The sequence below is a fragment of the Vanessa cardui genome, chromosome Z, assembly GCF_905220365.1.
Source record: "Vanessa cardui chromosome Z, ilVanCard2.1, whole genome shotgun sequence".
In the NCBI taxonomy this organism is placed as follows: Eukaryota; Metazoa; Arthropoda; class Insecta; order Lepidoptera; family Nymphalidae; genus Vanessa; species Vanessa cardui.
In genome coordinates, this window is record NC_061154.1 from 4,203,652 (window position 1) to 4,223,768 (window position 20,117).

General features: G+C 30.8%; 2 protein-coding genes across 2 annotated transcripts in view; both read left to right on the top strand.

Moving 5' to 3' along the window:
- LOC124543149 (retinaldehyde-binding protein 1) overlaps window positions 1-19,664 on the top strand; it is a 33,028-nt gene extending 13,364 nt beyond the window's left edge. Inside the window, exons 3-8 of the mRNA XM_047121219.1 lie at window positions 10,052-10,279; window positions 11,748-11,907; window positions 12,364-12,425; window positions 12,743-12,936; window positions 16,593-16,709; window positions 18,338-19,664. Of these exons, the coding sequence (XP_046977175.1) occupies window positions 10,066-10,279; window positions 11,748-11,907; window positions 12,364-12,425; window positions 12,743-12,936; window positions 16,593-16,709; window positions 18,338-18,598 (1,008 nt within the window). The 5' untranslated portion in view covers window positions 10,052-10,065 and the 3' untranslated portion in view covers window positions 18,599-19,664. The remainder of the gene's footprint in view (window positions 1-10,051; window positions 10,280-11,747; window positions 11,908-12,363; window positions 12,426-12,742; window positions 12,937-16,592; window positions 16,710-18,337) is intronic.
- Window positions 1,097-1,968, top strand: LOC124543150. Its single transcript, XM_047121220.1, has one exon. It carries the CDS (start codon window positions 1,118-1,120, stop codon window positions 1,877-1,879), a length of 762 nt encoding a protein of 253 aa, XP_046977176.1. The 5' UTR covers window positions 1,097-1,117; the 3' UTR covers window positions 1,880-1,968.
- Window positions 19,665-20,117: the final 453 nt, after the last annotated feature.

Sequence of the window (20,117 nt, forward strand, 5' to 3'; positions counted from 1 at the left end):
TAGTTTCACATTGTGCCTATATCATGAATTCCCATGCAAAATGCGTAAGAATATAAAAAAAGAATCTTTAAAAGACTCTGTATGTTTTGATAATTAAAACTGCTAGAAAATTTCCCACGTATGTAATAATATTTTTTTTAACACTTATTAATGAATGAGGATTATCGGAAGTAACTAATTTGTGATGATATATAAATATAACATTTATTTATATAAGATATTTTTTTGTATTAATTGCTCAACAAAAAAATCTACTTGACCAATATAAACAAAAGTCTATCAGATACAGCATGTTATATTATGTATCTTAATAACAAACGTATATAAGCAAGAAATATTTTATTTTTATCCATTTTCCTACACCACCGAGACCTTATATGTTACCTATATCTTTTGTTTCATTGACGAATCATTAGATTCAACGAACTATTTATTTGGTGTCGTATAGTCTACGGAGTACAATACAAAATATGCGTTGGTTTGCTACTTAATATAAATATACAGACACACATATTAAAAAAAAGTGCATACATCAATTTTATACTACTTCTACATTAAAGCTTTAAACCACAAACATGTTAAAGACGCCGTTAGTTCAAAATTTATAAGAATATTGCATACATTATTTTCTAAGAAGTATTTAATCGTAACAACAGTCTTTTTTATATGTTGTTTAGTTTATTTTTTATATAATATGTTTTTAAGTATAAGGATCATTGTCACAAGTATCACATTAAAACGATTTAAAACATTTTTTACAAGTATAGTCAATTAACGACTTCATCTAAAGTCAATATTTCTATTTTAGGTAATTATTCTTTTAATTACACTCATATTATGTGCGAAAAAACATGTTTAACAATGTTTTTTATAATTCGAATTGATAAGATCTGTCTTGTTTTTATTTTTAAATGTACAATGCGCAGTTGTATTTAAAAAAAAAAAAAAAACTTTAAAATTAATTAATTTTTCAAAGCACAAGTGTTAGATCATCGTGAACTTTCAACGATAGAATATGTACGTGATATAGATAATGAAAACCATTGATTAGTCGCTCAACTCAGAGTTTCACAAAGCCTTCGGAAACCGACAAACGCGAAGGTCTAGTAGACTCGTCATGTTCGCTGTGATTATTTTTCTTTTGTCCGCTGGTAATATTTCGTGTATGACTTGCAAAGAGGTTGTTGTCGTTTCGAAAAATACAAATGTAAAGTTAAACGAGCTGGAGAAATTACCTCCAAAGGAAATCGTCAGTTGTTTATCGCATTTGGGAAGAGTCAAGTTGAATATTTCACAAGCCGAATTCATTTGGAATTCAATTATTGATTTCTATAAAGATATATCGAATATTCCCAATGAAGTATTATCGTTACTAAACTGGGTCACGATAGCCATAAAACCAGAGGATTACCAAAATTTGACGTTGAGTAACCTTGACGTCATCACGAATTTCGGTTTAGATTATGGTTTAAGTAAAGAACAACTCTCGGCAATAGCGGATCGAATCCGTGAAGACTTTCCCAAACAGCCAGAGGATTACACGTTTTACGATTTAACAGCCCTCGGACAGATTCTGTGTGTTTTCGAAGGTGATGAAATACTGAGAATACATCCTAAATCGTATAGAGAAGCCGCTGTTCTAATTGGAAACTTCAAGAATTGCAACTACGATGTTTTCGAAGGCTTCGCGAAATTAGCAGTCGATAAAGACGCCTTTGGTTCACCGGATAATTGGAAAAAAGATACAATATGCATTTTGGGTGGTGTAGCGAAATATTTTCCAGAAGAGGTTACGTTGAAACTAAAAGATAAGCTAGGGAACGATTTTCTAAAAGATATCGATAAACATATTACCCAAGAAGAAGATTGCGATGATTAGGATGAGCGGACAGGTTGTAGTTCTTGTGACACCAGTAATTTAATCACAATAATGTATTACCGATCAAGACAACACGTGTAGGTGCCCTTGGGAAAAACCTGTAATAAGTAGAAATACTTATTATTATTATATTAAAACATTATAATTAACTTATTTGTTATTTACAATTGTAGCGTTTGTTATAAGTATTTCAATTCATATTTTTTCTGGCCATTTTTATGTGATTGCCTAAATGATTCAGGCATTAAATTTTGCTACGGGTAGGTAGTTTGCCTTGCCCGTAAATAATGACACAAGTGTGGGACACAATATACAATATCATACGAGTAAAGGTCGACCACACCATGATGTTAAAATACCTTCGAAAACAACCTCGCATTTTCGGTTATGATTTATCGTCTAGCCCTCAAATTGTGTTACAAAATCGCTATCAGAAAAATACGATATCGTAATTTTATTTACAATTTTAGTCGATCATTAAAACACTTAAAAATGACACAATAAACCTGTCTCAATTGTGTTACGACGACTGGTCAATCGGCTAAGAATTAAAATTAGTAATTTCATTATTTAAATTGCCGTTTGTGTTGGAAAAACCCGGTGGTAAAAGTATGTGAATCTTAAGAGAGTTTTTCGAATTTTAAACATATGAATGAGTGATGAATGTGTTTCAAATGATGTCCTAGAAAGGTCTAGTCTAGCATACAGCAGAACAGAATTTTTGCCCTTTACTACATGGGATTACAACCGACTAATCAGTTATTCCGGCAACATATCAATACTTGCTCTTGACTTTTTAAAGGGTGAAAAGCAACTTTAATTACAGACACAAGAGACACAACACTCAGTAGTGGTATGTTCTTCTCATACCATTCTTCTTTGGTCCATAACCAATAACACAATCACGTGACCCATTGCTAATTTAACTTCTGTCATGTTATAAAGAAATTTACACTTAAATCTCAATATTGAAGTAACTAAGCTTTGTTCAAAAAAAAAAAAAAAACTAAATATAAAATATTTCTATTCCAGAGAAAATTCTGCATAAGAAAATCAATCCGTTTGTTTAGTTGACGTCATTTTTTTTTTATAGAAAAGAAAATAGTCAAGGTGCGATTGTTTTAATCCCAATATGATTTATAATCTATATTGTGATCTATTATTTACGTATATATAGATTGCATAATATTTATACATTTTGCATTTTTCAATTCACCAACTTAGTTTAAGCTTAACCATAGAGCTTGTAAAATTGTATACATCAAAGAGTTACTGACTGTGTAGTAAAGAATAATGATTAGATACTTAATGATTTTCTCTTTGTTCCTTGTACCAATGGTCATATTCATTCGTCATTATTTTCGATACAAACAGGTTTAGAGACTAAGCACCAATAAAATGAGATCTTATATTTTCAAGGTAATGTTTTATTTCAAGCGAGTTTATCATCAATTCATATTATTTGAATTGAGGAAATTTATTTAAATTTGATTGCAGTTTTAATGTGTTTATAAAATATATGATTGCGTGTACTGGTTTTAATGTACTTAAGAATATACTTCTTTATTCAAGCAATTTATATGAAATTTTTGTTGTAGCAAATTTATTTATAGCCCATTAAACGTTTTACGAATTGTAATTTTAATGGAATTTCAAAACCTACAATTTTTTCTTCATCTCTATCGAATTAAGTACTTGTAAAATATTGATTTTTGATTTTTAGGATGGGTTTATCGATTGGTAGTGTGTTTCTTAACTGTATTTTTGTTCCATTAATATTTAAGACTTCATATCCGAGTTTCTCATTTTAAATATCGGATCGGACCCGTAAACTTTGTCCTAAAATTCCGTGTTTTTCTATATGACAGTAATGTTGTTAGTTATTGTGTTTATTACGTAAAGTAGTAGGTAAACAAAATGTGTTACACATAGATATATATTTATATAGTTTATATTAATTCAATAAAAAAAAGCGCTTCAATAACATTTCAAGTATTTTTCACAATCCGCTGTAATTTTATAATGGATAATCCCATCACTAATATCATTACTAAAAAAAGATACGCTATTGCTCTTTATAGCTATGTTCACATAGAAAACATAAGAATCATTATAAAAATAAAAACAGCCAATTATATAAAATACGTAAGTAGATATATTTGTACCAAAATAAAGTCAGCCAGCCGTGTCCTCATAGATAAGTTACATAACAGTGGTTCTCATGTTACATTTATCTGACCGTGTGTCCCCGATCTTAGTCATCCTTGACATTTTAAGTATATCATGGAACGGTACACTTCAATTATTCCTGACTTAACCATACATTATGTAACGGATTATTACATTTAGAAATTCAGTAACAAAGAAAAAATTATATAACGAAGTACAACATGAATTACGAAAGGGGAAATAACAATGGAATGAATGAATGTATTAGATTAAAAATACATTCATTGCTTCAATTTCAAATTCGTGACATTGTGTAATGATAATAAATCGGAGCTGTTTATGTAACAACGCAATTAAATGGGAAGTATGTGTTTCTAAAGGACCTAATAGTTTATTAAAGGTTTAGTTTTATTATTAACACGATGGCAGTGGCCTTTTTTTCCATTCCTGCGGTACGGGGCGTTTGAAACATATGAAGACGATATCAATACAAGGCGTAATAGACGTACCGTAAACCGTAAATTATAGAAACTTAAGCTCGAATTCATCAGTCAATTGGTTCGATTTTGTAGTGATATTAGAAAAAACTCAATATTAATTAGGTATGTTGCTTATCTTCGATGATTACTCACTAAAATAAAACTCAGTTAATAACAACTGAGGACAATCTTTACTTAATGTTATGAGTTACGATACAATTAAGATATATTTCGATCCGATTTTGACTGGTCCACGACTATATGGTTGTGTTAGATAGAGAGAAGATCAACTGAATGGCGACGTTTAGGTTTCGTTTGTGATAATCTGGTAATTTTTTATTAGAATTTACGTCTTGTTATTCGCTAAGACGCTAATACATGAGGTATTGTTAGTGATACTATAAAGGCGAGGACCCAGAGACACAAGAAGTGGAATGGTATTATCATTAACATTACGTAGTGTAAAACAAAACCGCTTACCGCTGTCTGTCCATATATATGCTTAGATCTTTAAAATTACGCAACGCATTTGATGTTGTTTTTTTAAATAGATTGATTGAAGGGGAAGGTTTGTATGTATACTACATGTAATAATATGGTAGAGAAACATTGATAATTTTAGGTTTCTGAAGTGATGTCGTAAGAAAATAAATTTTGTGAGCTTATATTGCCATATGTATATTTAGTATGTATCAGCATAGCACTCGGGCAAAACCGGGGCGGGTCGTTAGTTGACGAATATTTGTAGCGGGCATATCCGTCCGACCTAGTTCCGATGCACTAAGCCAATTCTCTGTTTATCCACCCCCTAACATCGACTACTCATCGATTTTTTTTTATATGGAATAGGTTTGCGGACGAGCATGTGGGCCACCTGGTAAGTGGCCACCATCACCCATAGACAATGACGCTGTAAGAAATATTAACTATTCCTTACATCGTCAATGCGCTACCAACATTGGGAACTAAGATGCTGTGTCCCTTGTGCCTGTAGTTACACTGGCTGACTCACCTTTCAAACCGAAACACAACAATACTGCGTACTGTTGTTTAACTGAAAATATACCCAGGCGGGCTTGCACAAAGCCCTACCACCAAGTAAAAGATTTTTATTTTAAGATTTTTTTTTATCTAATAATAATGTGAAATATACGACATTAAGCAACATTGCTCAATTATTTCATTTGTCGCGTATTATAGAGAAGACGAGATTAATCGTTACTGTCGAGACAGAGTGATTGCTATTTCAAATTCAAATAACTTTTAACTTACTGTCATTAATCATCGTAAAATGTTTTCTCGTTATCGATTTAAAATATCGATATTCATTATTGATGTCATAAAAAAAATCGATTTGCTGTGTTTCTTAAATCTTTATATGTTTCATCAACAAATCTCCACTCGTATATTCGTGTATGAAATTGAAGGGATCATTATTACTGCCACGAATGTTATACGTAACACTTGAATTAATATCGCAAACTAAATCAGGTCATATTTCGTGTGTCAGCCTCGTTGCGACCGGCTCCGGCAGATTTTCGTTCTCATTTACAAAACCTTCTAATGTCACAATAATAGTTTTATTATGTATCCATTTTGTAGAATAATATGATACGTATTATGTATATGACATTTTTTTTTTTGGGTTAGCTACTTACCCAGCAAATGCAGCTCAAGATTTTGGGAACACGTCGTATTTATTATATGTGGTCCCCCACATATAATATATACCTAAATATATATAAGGTTAGAAGGATGTCTTCAATTCGTTTTAGTCAATTGATTATATTTGAAATCTGTTCCCTGTAATCTGCCATTCTGTGGTTGCTCTCAAGGAAGGTTTTTTACAAAAAGTTTTTATATTCCATATTTTCGTAAATCGTCTAGTATCAAAAGGGATTTCTATTTGAATTCTCTTTGTATTTTTATTACGAAACTTATAATTTTAAACGAAACTTAGCCTTTGTTTTTGTATATAGGTACATGATACAGTTATACTACTTGTACAATATCACCCACATAGATGTCAAGTGAATAAGCAATAAATCTTGTACGGTGACAGAAAGCGACAGCAATGATCTTTTATTTAATAATCATTTAATTAATAAATGTCCTTATGGTTGTCAAAGAACAGTTAAAGGTTTTTTAAAGGCAAATTCAAACCAAACAATATGAAGCTCAGCAATAAACTTAAAGAAATAATATCATATTTTGAATTAATTGTGAAATCCAATGTAAATTAACCAACTTAGTGCGGCTTGAATTATCGACGATCAAGCCCTTTCCGATCAGTTTGATCCCTTGGCTTTGCGTAGTTGGATCACTCTGCATCTTCTACTGAATTTTTCACGGGGAATGTTCCGAGAAATTGTTCGGATTAATCCCGGCTGCTGAATTTCACGTTCGGACATCCCCTCAAAATTCGTAATTCCAACCCCACCACTTTCATTTATTTTTAAGACATTTTCTACCTCGCACAGTCACTCTGTGGAACCAGCTTTTGCTGGTGGTTTTTCCGAAGTCAGCTTCCTGCTCATGCCCCCTATAACATAAAAATAAGGACAAATAATATAATTAGATTATTATCCAGAGATTTAAAAGTATAAAACATGTTCGTAAATTAATGGACAGGCTTTCTTAAATGCGATTGCCATCAACAAAGAATTTAAGTTCCTGTGAACGACAATGTAATTATCATTATTGTAATTATAATTAAATATGTACCTAATTATAATTAAAATTAATGTAACCCAAGTATCCGAGCCGAGACTGTCCAGCGATTGTAATGCGTGCATCTTAATTGATGTAATCTTGGATCAAATCTTTACAATATTTTTATCCCTAATTTGTGTTTACAATCCATCTCGTATTCTTAAATGTTCATAGTATTTTTCATTTAAAAGTAAAACAAAAACAAATTTTGTTATAATATTTGTAACTTCATTTAAAAGCATTTATTAGGTACATTGCATTAATTACTTTGAATAAGATATTGGTTAACGCCAAAAAAGTATATAACTAATTTAAATTTTATCTCCAAAATCAATGTTCACCTGTTATGATTCTTAATTATAATTTAATACACGAATTCATTGATTTATCACATTTCTATGAACTGTAATATAAAAAATACTTGATCAAACCAAAGTACAACAGCTTTGGATTTATGAATTATTTAAATCATTCAGAATTCATATTGTTATTTGAAATATGCGTACGTATATTGTATTTACTGTTGCTACTATTTAACGAGTTTCTTGAACTGGTTAATTTCCGGAAAAACAAAAAGGAATCACTATCTTACTAAGCATATGTAAAGTAACAGCCTTCAAATTTCCCATTGCTGGGATAAGGCCCACTCTTCCATTAAGGAGAGGGTTTTGTTTGGTGGAATGCACATGTGGCAGAATTTCAATAAAATTAGACACATGCAAGTTTTCTCACGATGTTTTCCTTCACCACTGAGCAGATGAATTATAAATATAAATTAAGCACATATACATAGTGGTGCTAGACTGGTTTGAACTCGCAATCATCAGTTAAGATACACGCGTTCTAACCACTGGGCACTGATCTCAGCTCAAACAAGCATATGTAGTTAAATACAGACGGCCTATTTTATTTGAATGTAGTAATTAAAAACAACGAGATGAGGTTTTTTACTGACTGTATATTAACGAGAATGACGAAGCAGAATTCGGGGATCAGGAAGGAATGTCAGTAATTATAGCCCATTCTAACTATAACAAGATAATAGGGAAATGAACAAATGAACAACGGCGACATTGAATCGACACGGTATCATTGGTCAATTTCATTACATCTATACATATAATAAAATTGGAGTGTCTGTTTGTAACTGTTTGTGCTATTTTAAATAGCCAATTTTTTGCTCAATGCATATGTATGTATACAACAAGGGCACATGTGGACTGTAATTGTCTTAAATAAATAAATTATTATTATATTACAAACCAAAACAACATTATTTACTATTTTTGTCTGTCTGTCTGTCTGTTTGATCCGGCTAATCTCTGGAAGGGCTGGACCGATTTTGACGGGACTTTCACCGGCAGATAACTGATATAATAGGGTAATTTAGTCTACAATAAATTTATTTTGTTAAATTCGAACGCGTATAGGGTCGCAAGCACATACACACAACACACAGAACTTTGGTAGTAAAATTAAAGTAGATATAAATGGCTAAATGGAATAGTATTGTGTATTTAATGTAGCTGTTAGCAAATCGTGTGGATTTCGTAAATAAACAGTTTGATTATATATACCGCTTCGATTGAAATGGATTCCTTATATGAAAGAAAATCCGCAATATGTATTAAATAATTAGATGCAGATATTAACTGGTGGGTTTGTATCTTGCTCTCTTGATCATATTTTAATGAAAGTAGCTATAAAAAATTTAATTAATTAATATTTTTTCAAAGACAAGTTACATCGTATTTTACAAATCACATTGTTGTCTTGGAGTAAGAATTATTTGTTATTGTTATCTGATTTGATATATAGAACTTCATATAACATTTGGTAACATACAAATATAATTTCTTTAATTTTTCTTGTTGTTTATTTACACGCGAGAACCCTAATATTTGATAATTTTAACAATATACTCACAAATAGTGAATGGAAGGTCTAACATTTCATCGATCTATGTTAGAGCAGCATTGCTTTGTAATTATCCGTTATATGAGCCTTGGCAAACCTATACTTTTATCTAGGCTACGGCAGAGACCCTGAAATCGAATATGAAATAAACGATACATATGATATAACTAATTGCTACTTTTAACCACACACAATTTGTGTCTCATGTTGATCCAGTTTAAGTGACACAATCCATACTAATATTATAAATACGAAAGTGAGTATGTACATATGTCTGTCTTGCTTTCACGCCAAAACTAATGGACCGATTTAAATTAAATTTGATACACAAATAGTCTAGAGTCTGAGAAATGAAATAGACTACTTTTTTAGAAACAAAAGTGTAAGACTTCTTTGTACACCGATCATAAATATAATATTTTAAGATAATTTGTAAATATATTGATATTCTACGCGAACAAAACAGCGAAAACAGCTAGTATTTCAATATAGAAAAGTTAACATTTGAGTCGAGATGGCCCAGTGGTTAGAATGTGTGCATCTTAACCGATGATTGCGGGTTCAAACCCAGACAAGCACCGCTGATTCATGTGCTTAATTTGTCTCTATAATTCATCTCGTGCTCACCGGTGAAGGAAAACATCTTGAGGAAACCTGCATGTGACAAATTTCATAGAAATTCTGCCACATGTGTATTCCACCAACCCGCATTGGAACAGTGAGGTGGAATATGTTCCAAACCTTCTCCTCAAAGGGAGGGGAGGCCTTTAGCCCAGCAGTGGGAATTTACAGGCTGTTGTTGATGTTGTAACATTTGAAAAGTTTGTTAATTTTGATAGTTCCCAAATAAAAATTGTGACAAGTGAGTAATTAATTTAAAAAAAATTGTTCACAGGTAAAAAATAAAAAATGACGACCGCGAGCGTCCTGCTCACCGTAAGCACTACATGGACCGCCAACAACGATGTCTGCGAGAAAGATGAGCGCGTGGGCCGGTCCATCAGAAACACAGCGGCCGTGGCGGCGAGGGAACTCAGAGAAACACCAGCAACCAAGGAACAAGCCATACGAATTATGCGCGATTGGATACAAAAGAATAATGACATTAAAAATGTTAGACAAGGCAAGTATTATTTAATTATACGCACGTACATACGATATTATTTTATTTATAATTTTATGCTCGTTAGCGTGGTCGAGTAGTGTGTACACTGGATTTCATGGGTACGTCACTCAGACTTCCTGGGTTCGATTCCGTGCGAAAGCGTGCCTTAGTTTTCTATGTTGTCAGGGGGTCTGGGTGTTTGTGGTACCGTCATTACTTCTTATATTCCATAAAACAAGAGCTTTAGATATTTATTTATTTACATTAGGATCTGAGTAATGTTTGTGATGTTGTCCAATATTTATTTATTTATCATTAATTTATTATACTGTCGCTAAAAAAATATTATACATACCTTTGCCAATGCACTATCAAACTTAAGTACTAAGAAATTAAGTCCACAATACATTGGCAGTTGGCAGACTTATCTTGAAAGCTGCATCATAACAACACTGAAAAGGGATGAAGTAGTTTGGAAGGTTGCACAGAGCTCAACCAACAAACAGCACTCGAAAATTACCTGATGATATATTTTTAAGTTGCTAAGAGAATACGATACCTGTTTTAAAAATAGAATTCGATATGAGTGCACAATAGTTAGAGCATTAGATATACCCACCAATTAGCATATCAGTGCTAATTCGTGGTATTTGGTTTATTAAAAGCTGTCACTTGCCAAGGTTTTGTCATTTGGCCAAGTTCATTCCACAAACGTAACAAATATCTCGCGAATAAACGGTTAAAAATGTATTCTAAATAAAACAAAAAAAAATTAAATAAAGAGTTAACGTGTATAAGCAATAAAACCTTTCCCAAAAAAACTGGTTAAAAACTTAAGAAATTGAATCCTGGTTTTATATTAAAAAAAAAAACTCACGACACTTACAATAAATTTACATCCACAAAAAAAAAGACAAAGAAAAGTAAACTGTATTAAAACCAGTTCAACAAACTTTAAAGACCACGCAACTTTATAATATGTCAAGGATATCGAGCCTTGTTTGTTATAAAGAAAGGGGATTCATTTCCCTTAATACATATTTATTAGTAACTTTACCGAGTTGTTAGAACGTGTTCATCTTAACCGATGATTGCGGGTTCAAACCCAGGGCAAACACCGTTACGAAACCTGCATTTGTCTAATTTCATAGAAATTCTGCCACACGTGTATTCCACCAACCCCGCATTGGAACAGCGCGGTGGAATGTATTGCAAACCTTTACCTCAAAGGGAGAGGAGGCCTTAGCCCAGCAGTGGGAAATTTACAGGCTGTTGTTGTTGATACCGAGCTTCTTTTATCTGTTTTTTTTAATCTGCCTTACAATTGTGTTACACATTTAAATTTCACCAGTCTTTAGGTATTGCTAATATTAAACATTCTTTACGTCACCAATGCGCATTCAACCTTGGGAGCTAACAACTGCATATACAAGGGGCACCTTGTATATGCAGTTGTTGCACTGGCTCACTTGTAATTGTTTTACAGATGAATCATTCCTGCTACGTTTTCTTCGACACAAGAAATACAGCGTGCCAATGGCTCAACAGACGCTCTTGAAATATTTGAACTTAAGAAAGTTTTATCCCAACATTTTCACTAAAATGGACTGCGAAGATCCGAAAATAAAGGAGATTCTCAGTAATGGGTAAATATTCAATATCAGCTGGCTAATTAATAACATAGCATTGTAAGTATGAAAGGATGAACAATACACAGTAAACAATAATACCAATATAGTAATCGAAGACGATATTGGCCTAAATTTGCAAAAAAAAATAAACCCACTAACATGGTTACAAAACAAGGCGTCCGTGTTATGCAAGATACTTGCACAATTTATACTTTTTAATTATAAACGGCATATCGTTGTTCACAAACGTGTTAAGCTTTTTCGTTGAAATATCAACTCTATTGCTAGCAATTTAAGGTACCTATAACGATTAAGCCTATAATATAGGCCTGTGGGAGATATGTATCATCAGTTATTTGAAAGTTCCCAAGCGAAGCCTTGAACTCTTAGCATTGCGAACATATTATATAAATGCATTTTACGTTGATGACATAATTGTTTGACGTTACAAAATAATTACTTAATTTCAAGGTACATAGTTGTTTCGCCGCTTCGAGACAGCAAGGGTCGTCGGGTCATCGTTTACAACATGGGTAAGATATAGTACATTGACATTAGGTGATAAATAGTTATGTAATATGCTGTGCGATTTGCTTTGTCTGTGGTGAGCACGTGCGAGATTTATATTTGCGACCTGCGACGTTCATGCTATTGACTTTGACACAATCTTAACGTGCGACTTCGCATTTGACATTACACATATTCATTCATACACAAAAACCATTGACGACTTTCACCCGGAAACTATAGCGTTACATTATTGTAGTGTTAATTTAGAGCGCATCATTAATTACTAATATTACGATATTTTGAATATACATTTAGAACATTAGGATGATTTTATCTACAGGTAAATTCGACGCGACGAAATTCGGCTGTTGGGACATGTGCCGTGCTCATATTGTAGTTTATGAAACCTTGATGGAAGACCCGACGGACCAGATTTTCGGTTTCACCCACGTGGGCGACGGAAACGGTTCGACGACTGCTCACGTGACCACTTGGAATCCAATAGACTTCGCGCGTCTTATTAAGTGGGGTGAAGTAAGTAACAACATAAATGCATCTAAATCCTAAATAATATCATAAGGAAATTTTGCATACAAGTTATTAGGGTTACAACACACTTAAATCAATAACGAGCGCGTTTTAATTTTCATTGTTTTATCTCTGATAATGATCCATATGGTCTGAACGAAATATAAGTGTTAAAAATACACGCCGCGATTGATTGCAGGGCCATAAAGAGTTACCTCAATTATGACACAATGTCGTATAAGGTTCATGTATAATGTATTTAATTATTGATATTACGCTTTCTTAAAACTCGTTCTTACGAAGATGAGAGACAAGATGAATCGATGTCATCTTTTCCCTTATACGTATACAACCTTAACCTCGTTTTACATTTTGAGAGAAGATCTGCAGCAGACAGTGGTCATAATTTTCATTACTTTTTTACGATTATTAACCTTAAACTGATAATAAGATATATTATTAATAATAAAGTAAATTACTGTGTGGTATTATTACATCGATTATGCTCATATAATATTTTAAAATTCGGTCTAGATTAACTTGTAATTGTAACTAGGTATGCGACATTAAATAAAATGAAAAATATGCAATCGAATTTAATTATAAAATAAGGACTGGTCTCAAGGTGACCATTAACATTAAAAAAATTATTTTACCGACTAAGTTTAAAAAAAAGTGTCATAATCAGTCTTATGATTTTTGATAACATCATCTCTTTTAAATGAGATATTTTATCGAGAGAAAAGCGACTGAGACTGGCAACAGTTTCTACGTACCTACTTAAGTTAATAAGTATATTCAATTGATAGTAGTTACAAAAAAGATGATTGTACAAACCGCTATTTTGTTCGAAGTATATTGCTCAAATATATTTTTTTCTATAGAAAAGAAAACATATAATGCACTCTTCAAACACTTATAAGTATAATATACAATGAATGCTTTAGCGTAATCCTTTAAAATGTGGTTGGATGATACAGTAATGTAGTGAAAATAAAATTTAGTTGCACTGCGCGTTATTTCTTTTCTTCGTTCTACGTAAATCAAATTAGTTAAAAAATGAGGATTAATCAGAATTAATAACAATGAATATAATATTCATTTTAGATAACTATATAAACCGCCAGATATTTAGATAAAATTATAATTGTAAATAATAGTTAGGCGTGACTAAAATATGGAAATATCGCATGGTAATTATGCTGTCAGTACCTTGACGCTAAATTACTTGTAAAATGATAATAATAAAAAAACTGTTAGCTATTTGAATCATTAACGCGATGTTTTTAAAAAAATACAACAACAAATTAATTTATAATTAATTATATTACTAGCATTGCTGTCATGGTTTGAAATATAAATTTGGAACTGGCAGATTAAAAAACTATAAATTTTAGTTAAAACCGCAAATGTTACTAATCAATGCGATGAGAAATTATATTGATGTGAGTTTATTATTAATGCAACATAATTATTTTCTTTGATTTGTGTAGCCAGTGGTGGTATTAATACTATAAGGGTCGTTACAGAATAATACCTTAAATACAATGGTATTTGTTCTAAATTTAAAATAATGATTTTAAATTTAACATTTTGATAAGGCAAATTGTAAGAGAACAATGGGACTGACATATTTTTTATAAATGAAAGTCCTTTACTTAAAAATTTAACATTTAAAATAATGATTTTAAATTTCGAACAAATAGCAACTTCATTATATTAATTTTGACAGTTGAAGCCGACGTTCGGTTTGACATTGACAGAAACCGTATTATGTACACAATCCGTTGCGGTTGTATTTTGCAATTGCGATCAATAATTAAATGTTAAACACGTTAATTGTACTGAGGAACTACGAATCCGATTTTTAATAATTCTGTTTGCGTTAGACAGTCCGCTTGCTGCGGAAGGTTATAGACTATTTAATTAAACGAAAGAAACACAGTAGTAACCATAGACGTACAACAAATAGGCTATTTGACAATTCAAATAAATTGTGAATTATTGAAATCAGTGTATATTATGAGTTTAAAAATGGTTATTTACTAACGAAAGTTGAAAATAATACATTAAATATTATTTTCAACTTTCGTTAGTTCAAAAATCCATAAATAAAAATGATTTTTTTTTAAAACGTCTGTCACTTTCTTGTAAACTTTGCTTTTCAACTATATGTACCACAGATTAAAATACAGGAAAGTGACGTCACAACCCCATTGCAGCGCCATATTGTCCAAGTAGCGTTTTTGCGCGCTATTTCAATACGGAATTTTTAATATGATATTTTTCGGCAAATACTAGAAACAAAAAAATATAACGTTTACTGAGTTCCTTAACTTCTACTAAAAATATAAAATGGATTTTAAAAACTAATCAAATAGCCTATTGACAACAAGGATGGAATAAGTAAAAAGTAGGTATGTTGTTCAACCAAATATTTCGAAAACGTAGGTATATGATAGACGAATAATCGCATCGGTTATATTAATGTTTATGTAAAATTTAAAACAAAAAAATTGCAACATGAATATATTAATACATCGAAGTTTGATCACAAGGTCACTCGTATAAGTGTTCTTTAACGAGTTATAGAATAAGAGAAGGCCTTGATATTTTTGAAAATGAAAGTTTAAATAAAACTCTTGTTGAATTATGCGGCATTCCAATGACAGGAAATAAGTTACAGAACAATAACCGTACCAAGTACTTGAAGCAATAAATTGTAAGGATTTATACTTGTAAGCTTTTGAATTAAAATATTAAAAAAAAAAAAATTATGAAATAGATTACTCATTACTGTATTATTTCAATTTTAATCTATATAATATTATTATGTTTATTCTATGCTATTATATAAAGTAGTAGTTTCTTTGTTTCATTGATCACGTTCTTAAGATCATCTTAAGAATTGTTCATTAATGTAAAGAAAATATATATCAAGAGATTAAAGGATGCATCTTAATTAAAAAGTTTCTAAAAACCGATCTTCTAAGGAACCAAGAGCTCGTGCTTACCAATATCAAGAAATGAGCCTCGCGATTCGTAAAATTAATAATTCCAACGTATAATACCAAACGTCAAAACATGTCTTCATAAAATTAATGTAAAAAAATAATATACAAAATAGAATTAGAATAAATTAATTTAAATTAAGCTCTTGAATTCACAACAAACGTAACAGATAAAAAAAAACAATCATTGACGCAAATGCCTGTGAAGATACAATTACATAAATTAAAAACTAAAAACACTTCTCAAAATTTGATAAAATAATGTAAATTAAAGTTTTTATGCAAATTTTAATTCATAATTTTTTTTGGTACTAAAATATAAACGCATTTATGTGTCGCTAGCGTAAACATTTAAAAAGAGAACAACAATTAATTGTGTTCATCTAAATATAATTCAACCATATTTAATTAACTGGAACTACTTTACGCTCGCTGCTCGATTGCTTTTCGGGGGTAGATAATCTATTTTCTTTTCAATTTCAACCTCTAGTAACTAGTATGCAAAATTTCATAACGATTTTACTATCCAAAGGTATTAAGTAAGGCATGAAAACGTAACAACTCTTAAGGATTTATAATATTAGTTTAACTAAGTTAACATACTACCTATTTTTATAAGAAAAATCAAGTAAATGTCACATTTTGTTTCAGCAATCAATTCCGATGCGTCATAAAGAATTCCAGCTTATAAATGTTCCGGTCGCCCTCAAATACATCATTGACTTTGCGAAAAGCAAAGTCTCCACAAAAATGAACGAAAGATTACACGTAAGGCAATTTGAATTACTAAAAAAAAACTTATGTCTATGATAAAAGTATAGACAAACAAGAATATAAGCGTTTTGTTTTGATTATAAGGAATTAAAGCATACATTGACCTCGACTACGATGACCTTAAGATGTTATCGAAATATTACAATACCTATCATTTAAATATTAACTAGTCTTAACATTGGTACCGCTATTATATAATTTTTTAACACGGTCGGTGTATCCACCTGACTGTAATGTCGATATTAAGAATAACAATTTAAAAAAAATCCTTACTTATTTAACGCAATGTAAGGACGTTTGGTTAAAATTAATTTTCAATGTCAATTTATTTTTATCAATTGTGAAAGAAGGTTTCATTGCTGAAATTATTTTTTATTTTACAAATAGATATTTTCTGCTTTATTGTACAAGTTTTGTTTCGATAAATAAAAATAGGTTTCGCCCTTGACCTTGGCGAAATAATCTGTGCTTTTTTGGCACAATTAAGAGTCAAATAATTTAGTTATTTTACAATTAAAATTAACTATATTATAATCATAATAAAATGAGTGAACAAACACCTTAATTAATCTAAACAACAAAAAAACAGTACAATAATACAAAAATAACAACACACAAGAATATAAAAATAGAAAATCCAGCGAGAAACTGGTTTCAGATTTATATTGATTATTTGTTTATAATAAAGTCTTGCAAGAATATAACAGACACGAATTCCTAATATTCAATAAATATTGTGGGATCAATTAATCTCGCCTATTCGTGATCTTATAAATGTATTCAAGTCTTAAACCTATAACTATTAAATAGTCAATTTAAAAACAAATAAAACTTATACGTTTCTTTATTTAATTTTAAAGTCAACTTGTTCATTCTTATTAGTTCCACTTAAAGGGTATCCTGGCTGTATAAAACGGCTGCCATTTGTCATTTCCTGATTTTCACACTATTAAAGGGTAATCAAATGTGTGCCGGTAATGATAGTCCGATATTTATGATAATAACCGCGTTTTATTATCAATGCGGATACGATGAGTCAGGTCGATTTCAGGAAGCAGCTTTCATATATTACGAAATAGTGTTTTTTTAATAAGTAGGTAAGCTGATTATAAGTGGACACCACCGACCATAGATAGTGGCGTTCTATGAATTATAAAATATTGACTATGATTTAGGTCTTAAGTTTAGTTTGATTTAGTCTAGGTTAAATGCTGTTCTGCGTTTAAAAGTGAATATTGATATGTTTTAATATACCTATGTTTTATATTTTGTCCAAAGACTTTAAAAACATTAAAAAACTTCAAAGTACCTTTTTTCTGTTTGCTATTACCGTTCTTTCGTGTGTCATCAAAAGAAAAAATAGAAATACAATCAAGAAATGTTCGTTACATACATTCATATATATTCGAGTCTTTTAAATTTTCATTTCCCGTGTTTTAACTATTATACAAACCGAATTTTGTAATTATAATCATGATAGTAAAAAGATAAATTTATAATGTGTGAGCGGTATATACTTGGAAAGGAAACAATGGATGGTGTGCCAAAATTAAGATAAAATAGATAAAACTATGACTACACACGAAAATAATGCACATAATAATAAAACCAATTATTTTTAGATCCACTCAAATATCAAGAATCTTCAAAATGAAGTTGACGTATCCTGCCTGCCAACGAATTACGGTGGTCACATACCCCTGCAGGATATGATCAAATACACGAGAGATCTGATGATGGAGAAAAGACAGACACTACTCGCTTTAGACGAGATGGAAATATTAAACGCATCTGGAATTATATCATCGCGAAATCCATCAAAGATTATAAAAGGCGACAACGTTTCAGTCGAAGGGAGTTTTAGAAAATTAGAAATAGATTAACTGTGATGTATGATTTAGATTAAACTAGAAATTCTAAGCATTTACGTATTGTAAATAGGTTACGAAAATACAGGATCTAAATATTAATAGTCATGTTTGGTGGTAGCTTCAAGTGATAAGAGAATTATTTCTTATACGTCGTCGAATATGAGGTAAAGAATAAGTAATGGCATGATTAGCTGAAAGGCAGGAAATGTAACCATTATTATATAAACTATAAATGATGTTTAGTTGAACAGTGATCGTCATTTATTTTCATATGCTAAAGAAGATACGACATTTTTCAACTAAACCCTCCCAAAGCAACATTTATAAGTTAATCCGTAGAACACCTTAAAAATAATATTTAAATATAATTTCGAAATAATCAGCTGTAATTTAATTAAACGATATAAAATAGGCTTGATAAAACTATTAGATAACAATTTGTTGCTTTAATCCCGTTATAATAAAATAACTTTACCTTTAGTTATTAGTTATAATGCTGTGTCTTCTTCTTTCTAATGTGAAATTAATGGTGACAGAAAGAGATAACTCAGTGTTTAACTGAACAACTGTTAAATAGAATTTATAAATACGAATATCATTGAAGAAGTTAGGACATGTATCGTCTTTCATCGATTACGTTAAAACATAAGAGTGTCTGCCTTGTAATATTTTGGTTCGATGTATCGAATTCGTAATAGGTAAAATATTAAAATATTTCTATTAGTAATCTTAAGATTGTATTTGAAAAAAATGATTGTTTCGTCTAAAATGTAGTTATTATTATTGATAATCAAATGGCATAATACACAATTATCGTATATATGTTGGAAGTTATTTGTGTTTTGAACATTTATCGTTCAAATATACTTTGGGTGTGTGATAAAATAGTTTTATATGTAATATAAAGATTGAATTACTATAAAACAAATTATGAAACAATGTCATTTTAATTAATGAATGCGCTTGTATTTTGCAACAATTTGTTTCAATGAAAGAAGCATCATAATTAATAAGATGGTGTTAGACGCTACAAATATCTTATTATATTTTCATGTTATTAATTAAATTTTAAAATAAATCGCTTCTGTTATTTCATAACCTCTATAACATAACTATTATTATATTATAAATAATTTAAACTGCATTATATTATGTGGGACTAAGTACAGTGCAAGAAAACGGTCTCTAAATAAATACAAAATGCATCCCTTGTGAGAGAAGGCTTGGAATATTTTCCACTTGTTGCTTATGGGAGAAAGTTTCCACAAGATATTTTTGAGCTGAATTATGGAAATGAATTGAATAAACAAACTCAGCGGTGCCTGGCTTTGTACCAGCGGATTTGTTTTCAAAGTTACGTATTCTATTTACAGGACCAATTCGGCCAATAATTGTTAATACAAAAACTTTATTAAAGAATTTACGTCTCAATTAGAAAAAAAATTGAACATGAAGCTTGCAAAATATTTGACTTAATGCTGGTCACAGTTCACTAGGAAATTGCACGACATGATTGCATTCAATTACCTAC